The sequence below is a fragment of the Loxodonta africana genome, chromosome 7 (genome assembly GCF_030014295.1).
Source record: "Loxodonta africana isolate mLoxAfr1 chromosome 7, mLoxAfr1.hap2, whole genome shotgun sequence".
NCBI classification, from domain to species: Eukaryota; Metazoa; Chordata; class Mammalia; order Proboscidea; family Elephantidae; genus Loxodonta; species Loxodonta africana.
The window spans coordinates 15,502,355-15,521,273 of record NC_087348.1 but is presented as its reverse complement, the minus strand read 5'-3'; the positions used below and the strand labels follow the sequence as shown (position 1 = coordinate 15,521,273).

The following is an 18,919-nucleotide window of genomic DNA, read 5'->3' as shown; positions in this document are numbered from 1 at the left end:
ATGTTATCAGGAGGGGCCATTCCCTGGAGAAGGACATCATGCTTCGTAAAGCAGAAGGTCTGAGAAAAAGAGGAAGACCCTTAATGAGATAGATTGACACAGCGGTTGCAACAGTGGGCTCAAATATAGCAAGGATTGTGAGGATGGTGCAGCACTGGGCAGTGTTCTGTTGTATATAAGGTCATGATGAGTCAGAACCAACTCGATGGCACCTAACAAGAACAACATGTGTGCTGTTATGATTCTCTCTTTTGTATAAATTCCAGAATTGGGATTTTTTTTTGGTTAAAGCTAACTATATTTGAGGGCTTTTGATTAAAATTTTCAAATGTTCATATTATACTCTAAAAAGGTTATGCCAGTGTTGACTCCTTCTGGCAGAGATTAGAGTTACAACTGTCTTTGAAAGCTTAAATTTTTCTTTCAAAGATCTGTACCCCTCTTTGTCTATGTCTGTCTCTATATGTATCTCTATATCTGTTTAACTTGATTTCACCCAGCACAAACATTAGAAGGGGATAAAAAAAATACTGTATGTATCTATGTCTGTTTACAGTAGGTGATTTGAAAAGGAGCGCTTGGAATAAAAAACAAAAATGAGAGATTTTTTATACATTATTTCAGTTGTAGAAATAAGGGAATATGTTGGCTTATCAGTCAAGAAGATCAGAATGATCTCCAAAAATATGAACTTGCTTTCCCCCTTTCTTCTCACCGTAGATTTCAACGATGACTGAAGCTGAACATGTTTTTCCACGGGTCATAAATGTTGAGACTCCAGGGAAGTTTGCATCTTTTATTCAGTGTAGTGGTTTCCACTTTTTTTTTTTAACCAGAGATATAACAGCATCGTAAATATTTTATTTTTCATAAATTTGAAATGAAGTGAAAAAAAAATCCACCCATCAGCTGGAGAGATTGGGTGGAGCCTGAGTCTACCTTCTCCCTAGTATTGTGTGAAGTTGGCTGTGATGTGCTCCTGGTTGAAGGGTACATAGTCAGCAACACCTGGATCAAACAGAAAATAACATGAAGTGATTGTGGGACACCCTTATCCCCCAAAGGATCAACACCTTCAATTTTCTGGAGGTTTAAAATTATCCAAGAGTGAAATGGGCAGCTTGATGAGTGTGGAAAGAATATGAAATTGATTCAGGTGTCCTTGTTTCTAGTGTCTAGATTACCATTTTGTGGAGTGTGTCTTTGAGTAAGCCATTTAAGTTGTGTGAGCCACACAAAACAAACCACAAAACAAAACCACAGTGAATTCATACCTGGTTGGAAACAAATATGAGGGGTAAGAATAATAGCTACTATTTATAGAGTGATGTTATCTTATCTCATACTCACCTTTCTTAGAGCACATACAACTTTTATATCTTACCTTTTTTTGCCTCTCTCACATTATCTCCTTTTTCCTCCTTCAGCCCTTAATTGCTTTCAGAAGATCAGTCCGCTTCACTTGTTCACTAAATCTTTCCCCACTGGTTCGGAATAGAGTCAGAAGTCTCGATTTCTTTCTTTCTTTTTTTAGCTACTTTTGGATAGCTATGTCTGTCTGTCTATCTACGGTTAAGTGCTTGACTATCAGCTGAAAGGGTGGGGGTTCGAACCCATCCAGAGGTGCCTCGGAAGATAGCCTGGCAGTCTTCTGAAAGATCACAGCCTTAAAAACCCTAGGGAGCAGTTCTCTTTTCTGTACACCTGGGGTCGCCACCAGCCAGAACTGACTTGTTGGCTAACAACAATCTGTCCGTCCATCTATCCATCCAGCTGTACGTACATATATAATACTGTATATCTAATCACTGTATGTACATATATAATCCTGCAATTTTAATTAATTAAATGAATGAATGAACTAAATAAAGGAATGAAAGAATTTGAAGAAAGCATTCTTTCAACTATGAAAGAAATACCCAGATTCCTTTTGTTTTCTGACCTTCATTCAAAGGTGTTTTGCCACTAAGGAACTGCCAGTATGTGTTGTGATTAACATTTTCAGCAATATTGTTGATAGAAGTGACAAGAAGGCCCCAGGATGTCATTGTGGTTTCAAATCTGTAAGAACAAAACCAGAGATGGCTAACACCTCACCTTAGATCAGGCAACAAGGGGTTCAAGGTAAAGGAACAGAGACATTCTAAATGCTTTAAAGATCAGATGAAATCATGCCCAAAAGAAGAAATGCGTATGACTAATGAATATGAAATTACTTGGAATTGAATATAATTAAAATGAATTGATAAACAGATTTTAAAACATGTAAATGCCCAATGATGGATGAATGATTAAGTAAATGATGGAATGAATATTCAGGATTGAATATTTTGCAGTTATGAAAATTACATTTCCAAATAATTTTCAGTGACCTGGGAAATACTTAGGCAATAATGTTAAATAAAAGGCAGCATACAAATCTTATATGAAATATTTATACCATGTATATGATGCATTACAACTGTGTGTAATATACATAGCAAAAACTACACAATCCTAAAAATTAGCAGTGGTTGTATTAGCATGGATTGTGGATTATTTGTTTTCTTCTTTATGCCTTTTCCCCTTCAAGATTCTTATTATATACATTTATGACATTTACAATGGGAAAAAGAAAAATCAGGCAAAATGAGAGCTAACTTAGAGAAGAAATAAAGTACATTCAGAAGGGTGCTTTGAAAATTAAGTATTCTTGACATGCAATTTTAACTGAGTCAGTCTACGGAAGTTACGTAGATTATAGAGCCGGGCAGTGGGCAGCAGTCATAGAGCGCTCAACGTAGCCCCGTGGAGTAGATCCCCACGTATCATTCAATTGCCAGTTCCTTGGCTTTTGTCAGTCTTCCTCCTTGACATCTCTCTTTAGACTTTGACGCTGTGGATCACATCATCTTTCCTTTAAAAGTATCTTCTTTTTTCCCTTCCGTGACCTGGCACTTTCCCTTTACTCTTCCTAAGCTTAGACTGATCCATGTTTCTCCACGGCTTCCTGTTTTTGCAAACTATAGACATTTCACAAAGTTAAATGTTTTTCCTCTGTGATTCTGTGTTTTGCCCTTTTCTTTATAGAGAAGTGGAAAGAATGTGAGCTTCAGAGTTAGTTAAATCTGGACTTAGATCTCAGCACTATTAGTTCCATGTTGTGTGATTTTAGGAGTTTTATTTAATCTCTTTGAGCTTCAGTGGCTCTACCTGTAAAATGGGAACAATTAGACCTGTCTCACAGTTTTGTTGAGTATTGGATCTGTCACCCACTGTACAGTTTCAAAACTTCTGTCATCACCTCTATCAGATGACTATCCAATCTCTTTCTCCTTTCCTGACCTCTTTCTCTAAGTTCCGCTATCTCCAAAAGCCTTCTAATTTTTCTGTTTTCATCGCCCACAATTAAACATGCCTAGAAGGAATTAAGCCTCTTTCTCTAAAAATCCTTTCTTCCTGACACTCCTACCAATAGTTTTGAAGCATCTTTCTCTTGACCCCCACATCCAGTGGCTCACAATCCTGTGGAGCCTTCTTTGATATGAGTCCATTTATCTTAGATGAGGTTCTCATTTATGTAGATGAGATCTTGTCACCTCACAGCTTTATTATCAAGTCATCCCCCAGCTTTTCTTCTTGTCTTCCATTCTTACAATCCACTTAACATTTTACAACATGGCTTTTCATACTCAAAAACTTGCAACGCTTCCCTCAAATATGAAGTCTGGGCTCCTTAGTCTGGCATTTAAGGTTTTTTTTTTTTTTACAATATTACCCAGCCTACCCTTCCAGATATTACTCACTTAATTCAGCCCTACATTTTCTCTTCTGGTCGAGGTAGTCTACTGACTGACCACAAATTCATTGCTCATTCCCGACTCAAATGCCTTGTTCTAGCCATATCTTCTTACTAGGGCCTCCCTTCCCACGTGTATTGTACCTTCCTAAATAGCATCTATTCTTTTAATGAGATCCAAAGCCATGGAGCTTCCCTTGCCTGTTCTAATCCGTACGAGACTCTCTCTCCTCTGAATTCCTATTTTTATAAACTTTATCCTATATTGACTTATATGATTTAATTTTTTTCATGAAAGCTTTGCCTGTTTACTAGATTGTGAGCACTTTAAGAGGCTATTAAATAAAAATCTGTTAAATTATCAGAAGGAAGGAAAATCAAATATGGAGGGAGGGAAAGAGAACGGGTATTCAGGTTAGACCCAGGGAGAATGGTGAATGTTGCTTGGTATACTCACTTGAACATTGGGTTTTTGCGTTGTGCTTCTTCTAGGACAATAAGTAGCACTGATCCCTTCTTCACACTAACATCGATGGTCACATTGAAGAGCAGTTCCACCCCTCTCAGCTGGTTATTTATGGTGTATATGACAGTGATGTTGTATGGTGAGGTGGGGACAGTGCTAGGCTCATTGGGTAGAGTTGGTTGCACCTCGTGATCTGTTAAAAGCAAAGACACCAAATTTGTCAAAGATTGTTGTTGTTAGTTGCCATTGAGTCAACTCTGACTCATGGTAGCCCCATGCACAACAGAAGGAAATGTTGCCCAGTCCTGTACCATCTCAATGATCGTTGGCTTGCTTGAGTCCATTGTTGTGGCCAGTGTGTATTTTGAGTGCCTTCCAGCCTAGGGGGTTCATTTACCAGCACTGTATCAGACAATATTCTGTTGTGATCCATCAGGTTTTCATTGGCTAATTTTTGGAAATAGATTTCCAAGCCTTTCTTCCTAATGTGTCTTAGTCTGGAAAGTCATGGGGGTGACCCTGGTGGTATTTGAAATATGGGTGGCATGGCTTCCAGCATCATATCAACACACAAGCCACCACAGAATGACAAAGTGGCTGACAGGTGGTGGTGTCAAAGATTACAGGACTTGCATCATGGGTACAAAATCTCTGTTATTACCAACTCATCCTGGAAAACATTTCAAGAAATGGCAGTGACTTTGTGGCCTTTCTGGATTTTTATGAAGGACTAGTGTGACCTTTGAAGCTCTTATTTACATTCTAGAGTCACTGAAGAACTCACAGCTAGCTTTACAATGGTCATTATTTTCTTAAAAGAATTTGCAGCCTAAAGGGAGGCTTGAAAGCCCCAAGGCTTGTATTATGCATGATTCACCTGCTGTTCAGTTGTTGAACAAGTATCATGCATCTGGCAGTAAAGTAGTATGTTTTTAGACCACTTAAGAAAGTACTTGGACAACTAGTGTAGAAGCCTAGCAAGAGCTCCATGGCCACTTTGTTAAAGTTGGAAAATCATTTGGAAGCAGCTTAAGGAGCTAGCAGAATGTAGCAGTGTTTGGTATGATTGGGGTCAGTTTGCTTAATTTTGGTCTCTGTGAATTCTGCATTGAGTTACACAAGGAGCTTATTAATTTCTGCCTGTCTTACGAGGTCCCTTTTTTTTTTTTTTTACGAAGTCCATGCAACATAAGATAAACAGTACTTCATACTAGTATTTTATTAGAGTGAAGAGTTGCAGGAATTAATAGCAAACACTAGCTATGTCTGTGGTGATAACATTTTTATGCTGGACTCTACTTTCTAAATGTGTTATTTCTGCAGTGTTTGAGTTTTGTGTATCTCTGTATTATATTTGTAATTGAATAAAATAAAGATATTTGAAGCAAAAAGGTAGCATGCCAGGTTCCTACTGCATCCCTCTGCTATGCTATGAGCACTAAGGCTTGATATTTAGATCTTTAAGGCTTGGCTGAAATGTCAGTGCTGACCTTCTCCTAAGCCTCCCAGACAGAATCAATCCTTTACCTTTGTACTGTATATGACTTCCATTTCTATTTAATAATTATTTAATTGTTCTAAGGACTGTATTGTAGTTTTTATCTGCATATCTGTCTCCTGACTTTGTAAAGAGCAGACATGATATGATACTGCACAATGTTTGGTACATTTGTCAAGTGAATGAAGTGCTGTGTTATTTGATTGCTGGGACCATGGACCTCCTCCAACCCAGCATCCTACAAAATGCTTTGCCCATAGTAGGTGCTCAATAAATGCATGCTGGATGAAGTAGACATGGGGGGGGGGATGAATTCTGAGGGCACAATGGCTAGCATACAAACTTTGAAAATTGGAAGTCAGATGCAGCTCTGCCAACATAAGTGTAATGGAGATAACAAGCTTATATGCCACTTAAAATTGATCCACGTCACATTCTTGGCACAAGTTGCCACTTTATGACATAAGGAGAGGCAGATATTTAAAAAGTGCTTACCAGGGCTACAGTTCACATGGGGCACATCTAGGTATGTCTTGCCTTTCAGAGAAGGGAGGATTTGGGCGATGGACATGGGGTTGTGGAATTTCCCCTGCTGAATCTCATTCAGTATTGTATCCATGGTCTTTTTGCAGTCCCACTCCTTGTTAGGTTGCACAGGTGTGACGGAGAGAGCCTGGGGGGATGGGAGAAAGAGAAGAGGAGGGAAAGCGAAGGGAAGGGAGTCTGATTAGGCATAGCTGAAAGTTGACCCTTATAAGCCTTTTGAGGGACAGATTTGATCGATAATCATTGTGATCACCTAGAGCCCCAAACCAAAGTTGCATGAGGTTTAGAACTACATCTGTCTTGTTCAATGCGAGTCCCCAGCACTTAGCCCAGTATTTGTCACATACTATTCACATAACAAATATCTGTGGAATGACCAGATTCAGGGAACACTTAGAGATGGTGTATTCACTAACAATTTTTGGACATAGTATGAGGGTGACTGCTGGACAAAGCAAGCTCCAGAGGGAGCTTTAGTCTCAGAGGATCTGGCCACAAGAAGGTAGTAGTCCTCTTTGCTTTGCATTATCCTGCACATCCATTGGTGAGCTTTTCCCACACTTTGTGATTGTGTCAGGAGTCACTCCAAATGAAAAACCGAACCCACTTCCATCGGATTGATTCCGGCTCATACTGAGCTTACAGGATAGAGTAGAACTGCCCCATAGGATTTCCAAGGCTGTAGTCTTTATGAAGCTACAATCTTTCTCCTGTGGTGCGGCTGGTGGGTTCAAAGCTCCGACATTTTGCTTAGTAGCACTTAACCACTGTGCCATCAGGGACTGTCACTCAGAGGCTCCATAACCCTGTCCACAGGGATGGACCTATGGCCTAGGCCGGGCTGATCATAGTCCCCCATTCTCTTGGCAACAGTGGTTGGTGGGCATGTGTGCTGATCAGAGTCCTTCCCTTGTATGTGGACATTAGGAGAGAGAAGCATTTTTTTTTTTTTTTTCCCTGCTGGCGTTATTCAGCCAGAACCATGTAAGTAAGCATTGAGCTGCTAGTGATCATCTTCCTCAGCCACTTTGAAGAAACCATGCAGCAAGAGAAAATGAGGGAAACAGAGCTGAGAGATGAAGAAAGAGTTTTCCCTGATAGCATGATTTGAGTTCTTTATTTTGGTGTCAATTAGTATACTAAGCAAGTCATTTAACCTTGCTCAGTCTTATATCTCACTGGTGAAGTAGAAACCATAATTCCTGCCCACCTTTGGAGGGTTCTTTGAGGTTTAGATGGGATAATGTGTAAAAGCATTTTGTAAAGTGTGAAATGTAAGCCATAGTCACCACCTCCCTTCCTTTAGAATTGTACTGAGCATGGCCACCAAAACATGTTAAGGGGCTGGCTTGCTTATGACTGATTCACCTGAAGTTTAGGACAGGAAGTGTGAGAAGGGGGAGGGGAGTCAGAAATGCCTCTCTCAGCTAGAGGCAGAAGTATGAGCAACCTGGCTGTTGTGACAGGCATGACCATCGCTGTTAGCCTTGGCAACCATGAACTTCGGTTCTTGCCAGAGGCTAACTTGTAAGTCAGTTTGGGTTAAGGGGTATCTGGTAGGTATTCCTCAGCAGTAATATTTTGTCCACTTGCCATATTACCTCCTAAATTCCACCAAGAGAAATATATCTTGGTAACACATTGAGCTGTTAGAAGTCTTTAATAACTTTGCATGAAGAAGTGGATCAGATCCCTTCTCCCAAGTTTCTATTAGGGGAACGATGAAGGCATTGAATGTTGATGGAAGACAGAAGAAAACTTCTGGAACAGAGGAAACACCTCATGAATGCCTTAGGAAAGGGACGAGGGTGGTCTGGGCCACTTGAAGTGCACTGGCATCCAGGAAGAGGGTGAGAGAAGACTGAAAATGAAGGTTAATAGCACCACTGTTCTGCTGGGAAAGACCACGAGCAATTACTGAGCACCACATTGCATCTATGATTTTTTTTATACCACATTTCTTCTAACTTGGTTGCAACCCTGTTATCATGGGGAAATCAAATTCAGAGAAATTCAGTATTGGCCCAGGATCTAGTATTCAAACCCAAGTCATTCAAAGCCATTTGCTTTTCTATACCAGAACATTTTAGATTTGAACAAGGCTTTATATTAGACACTTGGTGATTTCAGACTTCCCACTGCCTGGGTAAACTTCAGATAATGGGCAGCGAGGGAGGTGGGGAGAGGTTATATATCCTCACTGACCTGAAATCCACATGACATATGGTATCCGGGTATGAATAATGTCTTGCCTTTTCATAGGGAGGTGGGGAGAGGTTATATATCCTCACTGACCTGAAATCCACATGACATATGGTATCCGGGTATGAATAATGTCTTGCCTTTTCATAGGAAAGGCTTTATTTGCAGGTACAGCTTATCAGAGTGTACCCTGCAAGTGATAAAATAACAAACAGTATTCACAAACTAAACTAGTAAAAACAAAGGCTTCTCTGTCTAGCACTAAATTAAAGATTGGTTATTTTATTTAAGACACAAACAATCCCTTCCAGATGGGCTTTGATCCTCAACAAAACTTTCTAGAGCTGGCCCTGGGAATGCTCCTATGGGAGTGACTAAGGAGAGCAAAGTAAGTCAGCTTCTTTGTCATCATCAATGGGATATTGCCATAAACAAAAACTATGTTTGTTTTCATGGCTGAGCATACACAGAGCATTCCCAGGGCCAGGTCTAGAAAGCCTCATGGAGGACTAAAGGCCGTTTGGAAGAGAGTGTGTTTGTGTCTCACTTAAAATAACCAACCTTGGATTTAGTGCCAGACAGAGAAGTGTTTGTTTTTGCTAGTTTGGTTTGTGAATTGTTTTTTTTTTTTTTTTTTTATCACTTGCTGGGTACACTCTGATAAGCTGTACCTGTGAATAAAGCTTTTCTTGTGAAAAAGGCAAGATGTCATCCGTACCAAGATACCATATGTCATGTGAATTTCAGGTCAGTTGGGGTATGTTACCTCTCCCTACAGAGGATATGCGTCTGTCAGTTTGTCGAACTGTGGTGGCTTTTGTGTTGGTGTGATTCTCAAGCTATGCCACTGGTATTTCAAATACCAGCAGGGCCACCCATGGCAGACAGGTTTCAGCTGAGCCTCAAGACTAAGACAGACTAGGAAGAAGAACCTGGCAGTCTACTTCTGAAAACAAATTAGGTAGTGTAAACCTTATGAATAGCAGTGGAACGTTGTCTGATATAGTGCCACAAGCTGAGCACCCCAGGTTGGAAGGCACTCAAAAGACAACTGGGGAAGAACTGCCTTCCCAAAGGAGAGTAGACCTTAATGATGTGGCTGGAGTCAGGCTTTCAGAACCTTCATTTGCTTATGTGGCAAGACTCGAAATGAGAATAAACAGCTGCAAACAGCCATTAATAATCAGAACATGGAACGTAGAAAGTATGAATCTAGGAAAATTGGAAATTTTCCAAAAATGCAGTGGAATGCATAAACATCGATATCTTAGGCATTAGTGTGCTGAAATGGACTGGTATTGCCATTTTGAATCAGATAATCATATGGTCTACTATGCTGGGAATGACAAATTGAAGAGGAGTGGTGTTGCATTCATTGTCAAAAAGAACATTTCAAGACTTATCCTAAAGTACAACACTGTCCGTGATAGGATAATATCCATACACCTACAAGGAAGACTAGTTAGTATGACTGTTATTCAAATTTACATGCCAACTACTAATGCCAAAAGTGAAGAAACTGAAGATTTTTACCAACTTCTGCAGTCTGAAATTGATCAAACATTCAATCAAGGTGCATGGATAATTACTGATGATCTGGAATGTGAAAACCGGAAACAAAGAAGAGGGAACAGTGGTGGAAAATACGGCCTTGGTGGTAGAAACAATGCCGGAGTTTGCATGATAGAATTTTGCAAGACTTACGACTTCATTGCAAATACCTTTTTTCACCAACATAAACAGCAACTATACATATGAACCTCACCAGATGGAAAACATAGGAATCAAATTGACCACATCTGTGGAGAGAGATAATGGAAAAGCTCAATATCATCAGTCAGAATAAGGCCAGGGGCTAACTGTGGAGCAGACCCTCAATTGCTCATATGCAAGTTCAAGTTAAAGCTGAAGAAAATTAGAACAAGTCAACAAGAGCCAAAGTATGACCTTGAGTATAGTCTACCTGAATTTAGAGACTACCTCAAGAATAGATTTGATGCATAGTATACTAATGACCAAAGACCAGAGTTGAATGACGTCGAGGACATCATAACATGAAGAAAGCAAGAGGTCATTGAAAAGACGGGAAAGAAAGAAAAGACCAAAATAGATGTCAGAAGAGACTCTGAAGATTACTCTTGAACGCAGAATAGCTAAAGTGAAAGGAAGAAATAATGAAGTAAAAGAGCTGAACAGAAGATTTCAAAGGATGGCTTGGGAAGACAAAGTATTATAATGACATGTGGAAAGACCTAGTGATAGAAAACCAAAAGGGAAGACCATGCTCAGCATTTTTCAAGCTAAAAGAACTGAAGAAAAAATTCAAAGCCTTGAGCTGAAATATTGAAGGATTCTTTGGGGAAAATATTAAAAGATCCAGGAAGCATCAAAAGAAAATGGAAGGAAAACCCAAAGTCACTATACCAAAAAGAATTGGTTGACGTTCAACCATTTCAGGAGGTACTACCAATAAGAACTGATGGTACCGAAGGAAGAAGTTCAAGCTGCACTGAAGTAGTTGTTGAAAAACAAGAATTGTCAGAATACCAACTGAGATGTTTCTACAAACGGATACAGCGATGAAAGTGCTCACATTTCTATGCAAAGAAATTTGGAAGACAGCTACTAGGCCAACCAACTGGAAGAGATCCATATTTGTGCCCATTTCGAAGAAAGGTGACTCTACAGAATGCTGAAATTATTGAGCAATATCATTAATATCACACAAAAGTAAAATTTTGCTGAAGATCATTCAAAAGTGGCTGCAGCAGTATATTGACAGGGAACTGCCAGAAATTCAGGACAGATTCAGAAGAGGACGTGAACCAAGGGATATCATTGCTGATGCCAGATGGATCTTGACTGAAAGCAGAGAATACCAGAAAGACATTTACATGTGTTTTATTGACTATGCTAAGGCATTAAACTATGTGGATCATGACAAATTATGGATAACATTGTGAAGAATGGGAATTCCAGAACACTTAATTTTGCTCGGGCGGAACCTGTGCTTAGACCGAGAGGCAGTCGTCCAAACAGAACAAAGGGATACCGAGTGCTTTAAAATCAGGAAAGGTGTGCATCAGGGTTGTATCTTTTTACCATACTTATTCAGTAAGTATGCTGAGAGAATAATCCGAGAAGCTGGAGTACATAAAGAAGAACATGGCATCAGAATTGGAAGACTTATTAACAACCTGTGATATGCAAATGACACAATCTTGCTTGCTGAAAGTGAAGAAGACTTGAAACACTTACTGAAGATCAAAGACCACAGCCTTCAGTATGAATTAGACCTGAACGTAAAGAAAAGAAAAATCCTCACAAATGGACCAATAAGCAACATCATGGTAAATGGAGAAAATATTGAAGTTAACATTTTACTTAGATCCATAATGAACACCCATGGAAGCAGCAGGCAAGAAATCAAATCACACATCCATCGGGCAAAGCTGCTGCAAAAGACCTCTTTAAAGTGTTAAAAAGCAAAGATGTCACTTTAAGGACTAAGGTGTGCCTGCCCCAAGCCATGGTGTTTTTAATTGCCTCATATGCATGTGAAAGCTGGACAATGAATAAGGAAGACTGAAGAAGAATTGATGCTTTTAAATTATAGTGTTGGTGAAGAATTTTGAATATACTGCGGACTGCTATAGGGTCACTATGAGTCGGAATCGACTCCACAGCACTGGATTTGGTTTTTTTTTGGTTTGCCAGAAGAGTGAATAAGTCTGTCTTGGAGGAAGTGCAGTCAGAATGTTCCTTAGAAGCAAGGATGGCTAGACTTCATCTCACATACTTTGGATATGTTATCAAGAGGGAGCAGTCCCTGGAGAAGGACTTCATGCTTGGTAAGTTAGATGGTCAGGGGAAAAGAGGAAGACCTTCAACAAGATGTGTTGACACAGTGCTGCAACAGTGGGTTCGAGCATATCCATGATTGTGGGTGACGCAGGACCAGGCACTATTTCGTTCCATTGTACATAGGGTCACTCTTATTTGGAACCGACTTGATGGCACCTAATTTTTTTTTTAATGACACCAACACAACATACAGAGGATATTGGTGTAGGAATTTTGTATTTCCTTCTATATTTAACATGAGCTAAGTTCTAAGCTATTTATGCTTATCTCACTTTTATCCCTTAATTATACGTATGTCTTCATTCTTCTTTCTCCCCCTAAAAAAAAAAAATTCCCCTAGGAACTGATTTATTTCAAATATTACCTGTTGCCATCAAGTTGATCCACACTCATTGTGACCCTATTGGACAGAGTAGAACTGCTCCATGGGGTTTCCAAGGCTGTAATCTTTGCAGAAACAGACTGCCACATCTTTCTCTCATGGAGCATCTGGTGGGTTTGACCTGCCGACCTTTTGGTAAGTAGGTGAGCTCTTAACCATTGTGCCACCAGAGAGTTATTTAGGTTTATAGCTGGCTTCATAGCTCTGCAATTTTCTCTTTCCTGTACTTTCTGAGTTGTGGAGGTCCCATAGTGTACCCTAGTTCCATAGGATATGTTGAGGCTTTGGAGTACAACATTCTTAGTTTGGAGTAGAAGATTTGGCCACAGATGGCTCTTTAATTTCTGATTCCAGTTGGTTATCTTTGCCCACTGTCATTGGTGCATATGCCTTCCGTGGAAGGATGCTGCCCTAATGAATGAGAGTTTCTATTTAGAGCTATACCAGTCAGCATTTTAGAGAGTCCAAGCCTGGGAATCTTTGCTGGGGAAGCAGAGGGTGGAGTATGGAGTTGGCTACCAGATAGACCTCACTGGGTCACTAGGTCTATTTGTGAGGTTGAAATGAGATTGAGATTGTGAATAGGCCTGATAAATATTAAGTATCCAGTCAGATTTAGGTTATTTTCATTAATTAGTTTGAATTCAAGGCTGCCTTTTTTGGATCAAGATAAAGGTCTGGGAAAAACAACATCAACAGTACTTGGCTGACACTGAATAATGAATTGGAAAATCCAATATTTTTTTGAGGACTCACTTTATCCTTATTATTTATACATCAAACTTTGAATAGTTTGTAATTATTATTAACAAATTGACCATTATTAATAATAAACCAAAAGCGTCCTTGGATTTGTTTCTTTTCTTCCAGTGAACCAAAACTAGTTCATATAGATTTGTTTTCACACTTCATCTATGAGGTAGGGCAAAATTAACACTCACCTGTATTTTACCCATAGAGAAACTGAGGCAGAGATACCACAAGGAATCTATGTCAAGTCACACTGTAACTGGTCTTTCCCAGAGATACTAGCAGAAGCCTGGTCTTTTGATCCCATGGTCCAGGCTCACTGGTGTGGACCCAACAAAGAGCATCAATGATGTGTTTACCTGCATGGCGAGGCCAGTACTGTAGATGTTTCCGATGATGCCATTGTCTTCGATCCTTGTGCTGATATCATCCACAATATACTTTAGTACCTGACCAAACAGGTTTCTGTAACCTTCCTCTGAACCTGCGGGGATCTTGTTGTACACACAGGTCAGAGCCAAGGTTGCTATTGCTCCCGTGTCTGTGAATCACAGGGAGGGGAGATAAGACAACCACCACCACAACAATATGAGCAGCTAACATAGATCGTGTGCTTATTGTGTGCCAAGTGTATTATCTCATTTACTCTTTGGGACAACCTGTGAAGTAAGGCCTATAGTTATCTCCGTTTAAGAGATGAGGAAACTGAGGCACAGAGAGGCTAGATAAATGGCCAAGGTTATATAGCTAATAAGTCACAGTGTCAGGACTTGAACCCAGATCTGTATGACTTTGTAGCTCATGCTTTTAATTAATATAGACTGGCAGTCATATTCAGTCTCCTTTCTCTTGTCCCAATCTCTGTCTTTTAAAATGCCACCAGTTCTCGATGGCCCAGGCATTACCACTTCTCCGTGAGGCCTTCTCTGCTCATCCCAGCACAACAGGTGCGGCCTCTCTTCTGGACTCCTTTAGCATTTGTGGTTCGTACCTGTTTCACTATCTCGGCACTCTCTGGTGTGTCTTGCCGTTATCATGCTGTGTGAGCTCTTAGTTGCCAGGAACTTTGCATCCCTTATGGTATCCAGCACAGGGCTTTTCTCATTGTTTGCACATAAGAAACATGTGTGTACTCTGGCATGATGAGACCAGAACAAATGGAAGACTTGGCAGATGACATCCCTCCTTTCATAGTTTTTCCCCTGCCCAGTCTAATCTCCACCTGAAGGTTGCATTACTTAGTTAAGGGGACAATGTTGTTGAAACACAAAAGTGAAGACATCCAAACTCTGAACTGACAGAGACGACTCTGGGAATGCTTGAGGTTCCAGATGGGAAAGAGAGGCCACTCTGTTCTCGACCTACAGGGAGAGTGCTGAATGTCTACCTGCTTGTTTGTTTGATTAAAAAAAAAAAAACAAACACTGCCGTGGAGTCGATTCCAACTCATAGCAACCCTATAGGACTGAGTAGAACTGCCCCATAGAGTTTCCAAGGAGCGCCTGGCGGATTCAAACAGCTGACCTTTTTGTTCGCAGCCATAGCATTTAACCACTACGCCACCAGGGTTTCCGTTTGTTTGATAGGCCCTTAAATAATAGTGGTCACTGATTAGGCATACGTAAACCAAAAAACCCACTGTCATCAAGTTGATTCAAACTCACAGCAATTCTATAGGGTAGAGCAGAACTGCTCCATAGGGTTTCTGAGGCTGTAATATTTATGGAAGCAGACTGCCACATTTTTCTCCCGTGGAGCAGCTGGTGGGTTTGAACTGCCAACTTTTTGGTTAGTAGCCGTGAGCTTAACTGCTGCATCACCAGGGCTCCTTGAGGCATATATAAGTGAGTGCAAAGCTAAGATAATGCTATTACTTAGAGAGGGTAGAGGAGAAGAGATGGCCAAGAATGACGGGGTAATGGAGGCCCTCAGAGAGGGCATTCCACAGGGAAGGGAGCATTTGGGGTAGACAGAAGAAGGACGTGGTGTGGTAGAGGAAAGATCTTCCAGTCCCAAACGACTGCAGAGTGGAGAGATGAGATAGTCTTAATGTTTCCTTGAAGGGGGACATCATGGATTTAGGGTTCAGAGAGTAGTTGTTTACCAGAAAGAGGATACTTTCATGGTTTAAGGAGAAACATTGAGAATAGAGTGTGGAAGCATCAGTAACGAGGTGTTTTTCTGAGTGTAAAGTAGGATAGGGCCGAATCAAGACATTTAGTATTTAATTTGCCTGGGAACAATTCCTGACTTCTGTGGAGTGTTTCTTGTTCCCAGTGAAGTTCCGTGGCTGCCAGGCATTTCAAGTGTTGTCCTGGTTTCTATGTTTTATCATCTCCCCCCCTGCATTTGTTTATTCCTTAATTCACATGTCCAACAAATATCTCTTAATTAACTCCCGTGTTCATGGTCCTCAGCCCCAATTCTGTGTAAAAATCCTCACTCCCATTTTCTCCTCCAGCAATTCAGGGCATGGTGTCCTTGGATTTCCCCAGCTCAGGGCAGCGTTTGAAGCTGTGACCTACTCACCCGTATTGAAGGGAGAGAGATTGGCCATCAGGGACTTGGCAAAACGGGCTGCTATTGGTAAAGTAGCCTCTGGGTTCTTCTGGCACAGTGCCAAGATTGCCAGACCTGGTCCGTAGAAGGACAAAACTCCAGCATTGGAGCCTTGGAGTTGGAGGGGGAGAGAGACTTCATTAGACTAACATTCAACATTATGAGGTCATTTGTGAAAGAGGAAAAGCCTAATTGTTTAAATGGAAATTGCAAGAAAACCTATCTGAAAAGAAAGCCACAGTATTGGCAAAGGAAAATTTCACTGTTTCTTGGGACATGCAAGATAGAATGTCATCTGGAATTCAAATAGAATGAAAGGGATGATGTCTTCAGGCAGGTACTGAGCATGACAAGTTTGTGACCCCGGGTAGTGATCTATCAGCTTCACAACTTTGGCTTGCAAGTGAATCTCTCTCACTTGTGGGCTTGGCAGAGGGAACTGGATTGGAGGGTACATTGTTTTTCCTTGCTCACTTTCCACTTCCCACCCCTGATTCTCTCCTTCCTGGGTTTAAAACTCTCAGGGAGGTCCATTTGCCTCACTTTCCCTTCCCTTCCAATGAGATCTTACTTGAAGGTGCCCAGTTCTCCATTTGTTTTTGTAGAAGCGATACATCATTCTCAGGATCTTGGCAGGAGGAGTTGAGGGCCATAATGGTGAGGGCGAGCTGACCGGCAGTTAGATCTACACGGAGAGAACCAAACACTAAAACAAAGGCATGCTCAGGGGAGAGGGCACCAGGGGCCAAGGCCAAGGTCTCTGGTTCTTATCCAGATCATATGATTTTTTTATAAGGTGGTTAGAGTGTTTTTTTTTTTTTTTGGATGTCTTTCCTAAGGAAAAAAATATGAAAAAACATTTAAGGAATATCTTAAACTCTGTGACTTGAAGACTGTATCTGATTAAAAAAGCAATGAGAACACTCATACAAATTTGTATATGAAAGATTTATAGTTGCAAAATAATTTTGACTTTATTATGTAACTTGCATCTCAAGGCAACTCCTGCAAGGTAGGCGGAACAGATAATTTATTATTGTTGTTGCTATTGTTATTAGAATCAGCTGTCTTTTGCAAATGAGGAAAGTGAGGTTGAGAGGGCTCAAGGGCATGTTCATGGTCACAGAGTTAATAAGTGGCAGAGCCAGAACTGGAAGTCTGCTCTTTTTGCATCTAGTTGAGAGCTCTTTCTACTTCGTTGCCCTCCTCTGTGAATGCTCTTTCACATCTATTTGTTTCCAGGCATTTTGCAGGTATGTAGGGAAATGTGTTTGTATGATTAGGGTGTGGTCAGAGGCAGCATTGGGGCGGTGGGACAAGCCTGATTTGGCGTCCAAGGGTGATGAGGAGTGTGTAGAGATTCAGGGAGCATGAGGAAGGACTCTGGGTCTCACTGTTGGTGTCACTGGCCATGAGCTCGTCAGTGAGGAGCTTCTGGACCTCCAGGTTGTAGGCTCCAGCCAGGTTCATGGCAATGAGGATGCTGGGGTTTGGGAAGTCTGATGAAGTCACTGAGCTCTCCATGAGCACTTGAATGCTGTTAACCAAGGGCTGCTGGGCAGAGGGAACAGCTGAGAAGAGAAACGGAATCTACTAAACCTCTAGTCTTCATTCCCCCTTTGCAGAAACATGTTTGCCACTTCTCCTATGCCTTTAGGAAAAGATAGTATTAGCATTGGTATGCTAAGGGATGCCTCTTTGGGGTGGTTATGAAGAGAAATAGACAAAACATTGAGATTTTCTTCTCAAATGCCCATATCTTCAAGAGATATTTTTCATTTAGTAACTCCGAGGACTATGGCTCTTGGCTCATAGATATTTCACATCATTTTCATCGTGTTTCTAGAAATCACTGATTTCCTTTCATCCCATTTTTTTCCTCCTTCTTTCATGAAGGATATTAAAGACTTGGGATGTGACTTGACTTCAGCAACTACTAAAGCCAGTACCTGTTCAAAAGCCACAAAGTGTCTGCCTTTGTAACATCGGCCATCATTCCTGCAACAGTATTTCCAACCTTTCTTAGTACAAGATGCATAGACTCACCCTTCAAACAACTTATACTATTAAGTCAGTGAAGATGGTCTACTCACACTCACACCCTGACTTACCAATTTTGGAACTCCTATAGTGATTGAAAAAAAAAAATTTTTTTTTTATACTGATTGTTATTTTCAACCGTTTTCTCATCAGCAAACCTTAGTGTCTGAGGTCTCTGCCTCTCCCCAGGGAACTGCTTCCCTGACTTGCTAGGAAATAACACCATACTCACAGCATGAGCTTTGGATCTGGATACTGGTCCCAGCCATAGCCCAGAGAATGCTCAGAACATGGAGGGCAAACCAGGCCATCTTCTCTCCTTTCCTGTCCACGTCTCCCCAGTTCACAGATCCCAGAGTTTGAAGTGTAGGATTTCTCTACCTTCTCCTATATATGCTTCTTTTTGTAAAACAGTTTGTCCTCCACCTCCCCCAAGCCACTCCTAACCACCTGTGCACCTCTCCCTTTCTGATATAACTATTTTCCATTTGCTTATCTAAGTTTACCAACTGTAGATCCTCCAAGGTGTCTGAAGGTGACTTCTAGGTAGCACAGTCATATGAGGAGCTTGGGGCTGGGTATGCAGTGAAGGCAATGATAAGAAAGTGTCTTTCACCAAAACCCTGGGCCAATGCATCTGGAGGTTTGGCTAATTTGCGAGCAAAAACAAGTCTTCCTCCTTGGCCTTTTTACATCCAGACAGCCTCCTGTCTGCTTAGAGCAACCACTTCACTTAGGTTTGGGCCAGTTCCAAGGTTCCACCTTGCTTATGGTTTGAGGAAATTACTTTACAATATTCCCTTTCATGCTCTCAGCAGGGATCTGCCAATTGAA

General features: G+C 40.9%; 1 protein-coding gene across 1 annotated transcript; it reads right to left on the bottom strand.

Moving 5' to 3' along the window:
• Window positions 1–946: 946 nt before the first annotated feature.
• On the bottom strand, window positions 947–18,554 carry CBLIF (cobalamin binding intrinsic factor). Its single transcript, XM_003419377.3, has 9 exons — window positions 18,318–18,554; window positions 17,440–17,616; window positions 16,617–16,730; window positions 16,016–16,156; window positions 13,846–14,027; window positions 6,238–6,415; window positions 4,236–4,437; window positions 1,943–2,061; window positions 947–1,008 (listed from the first exon to the last, which is right to left on the bottom strand). The coding sequence occupies exons 1-9, from the start codon at window positions 18,394–18,396 to the stop codon at window positions 947–949; spliced, it is 1,254 nt and encodes a 417-aa protein (XP_003419425.1). The 5' UTR covers window positions 18,397–18,554.
• Between the last annotated feature and the right edge of the window lie 365 nt (window positions 18,555–18,919).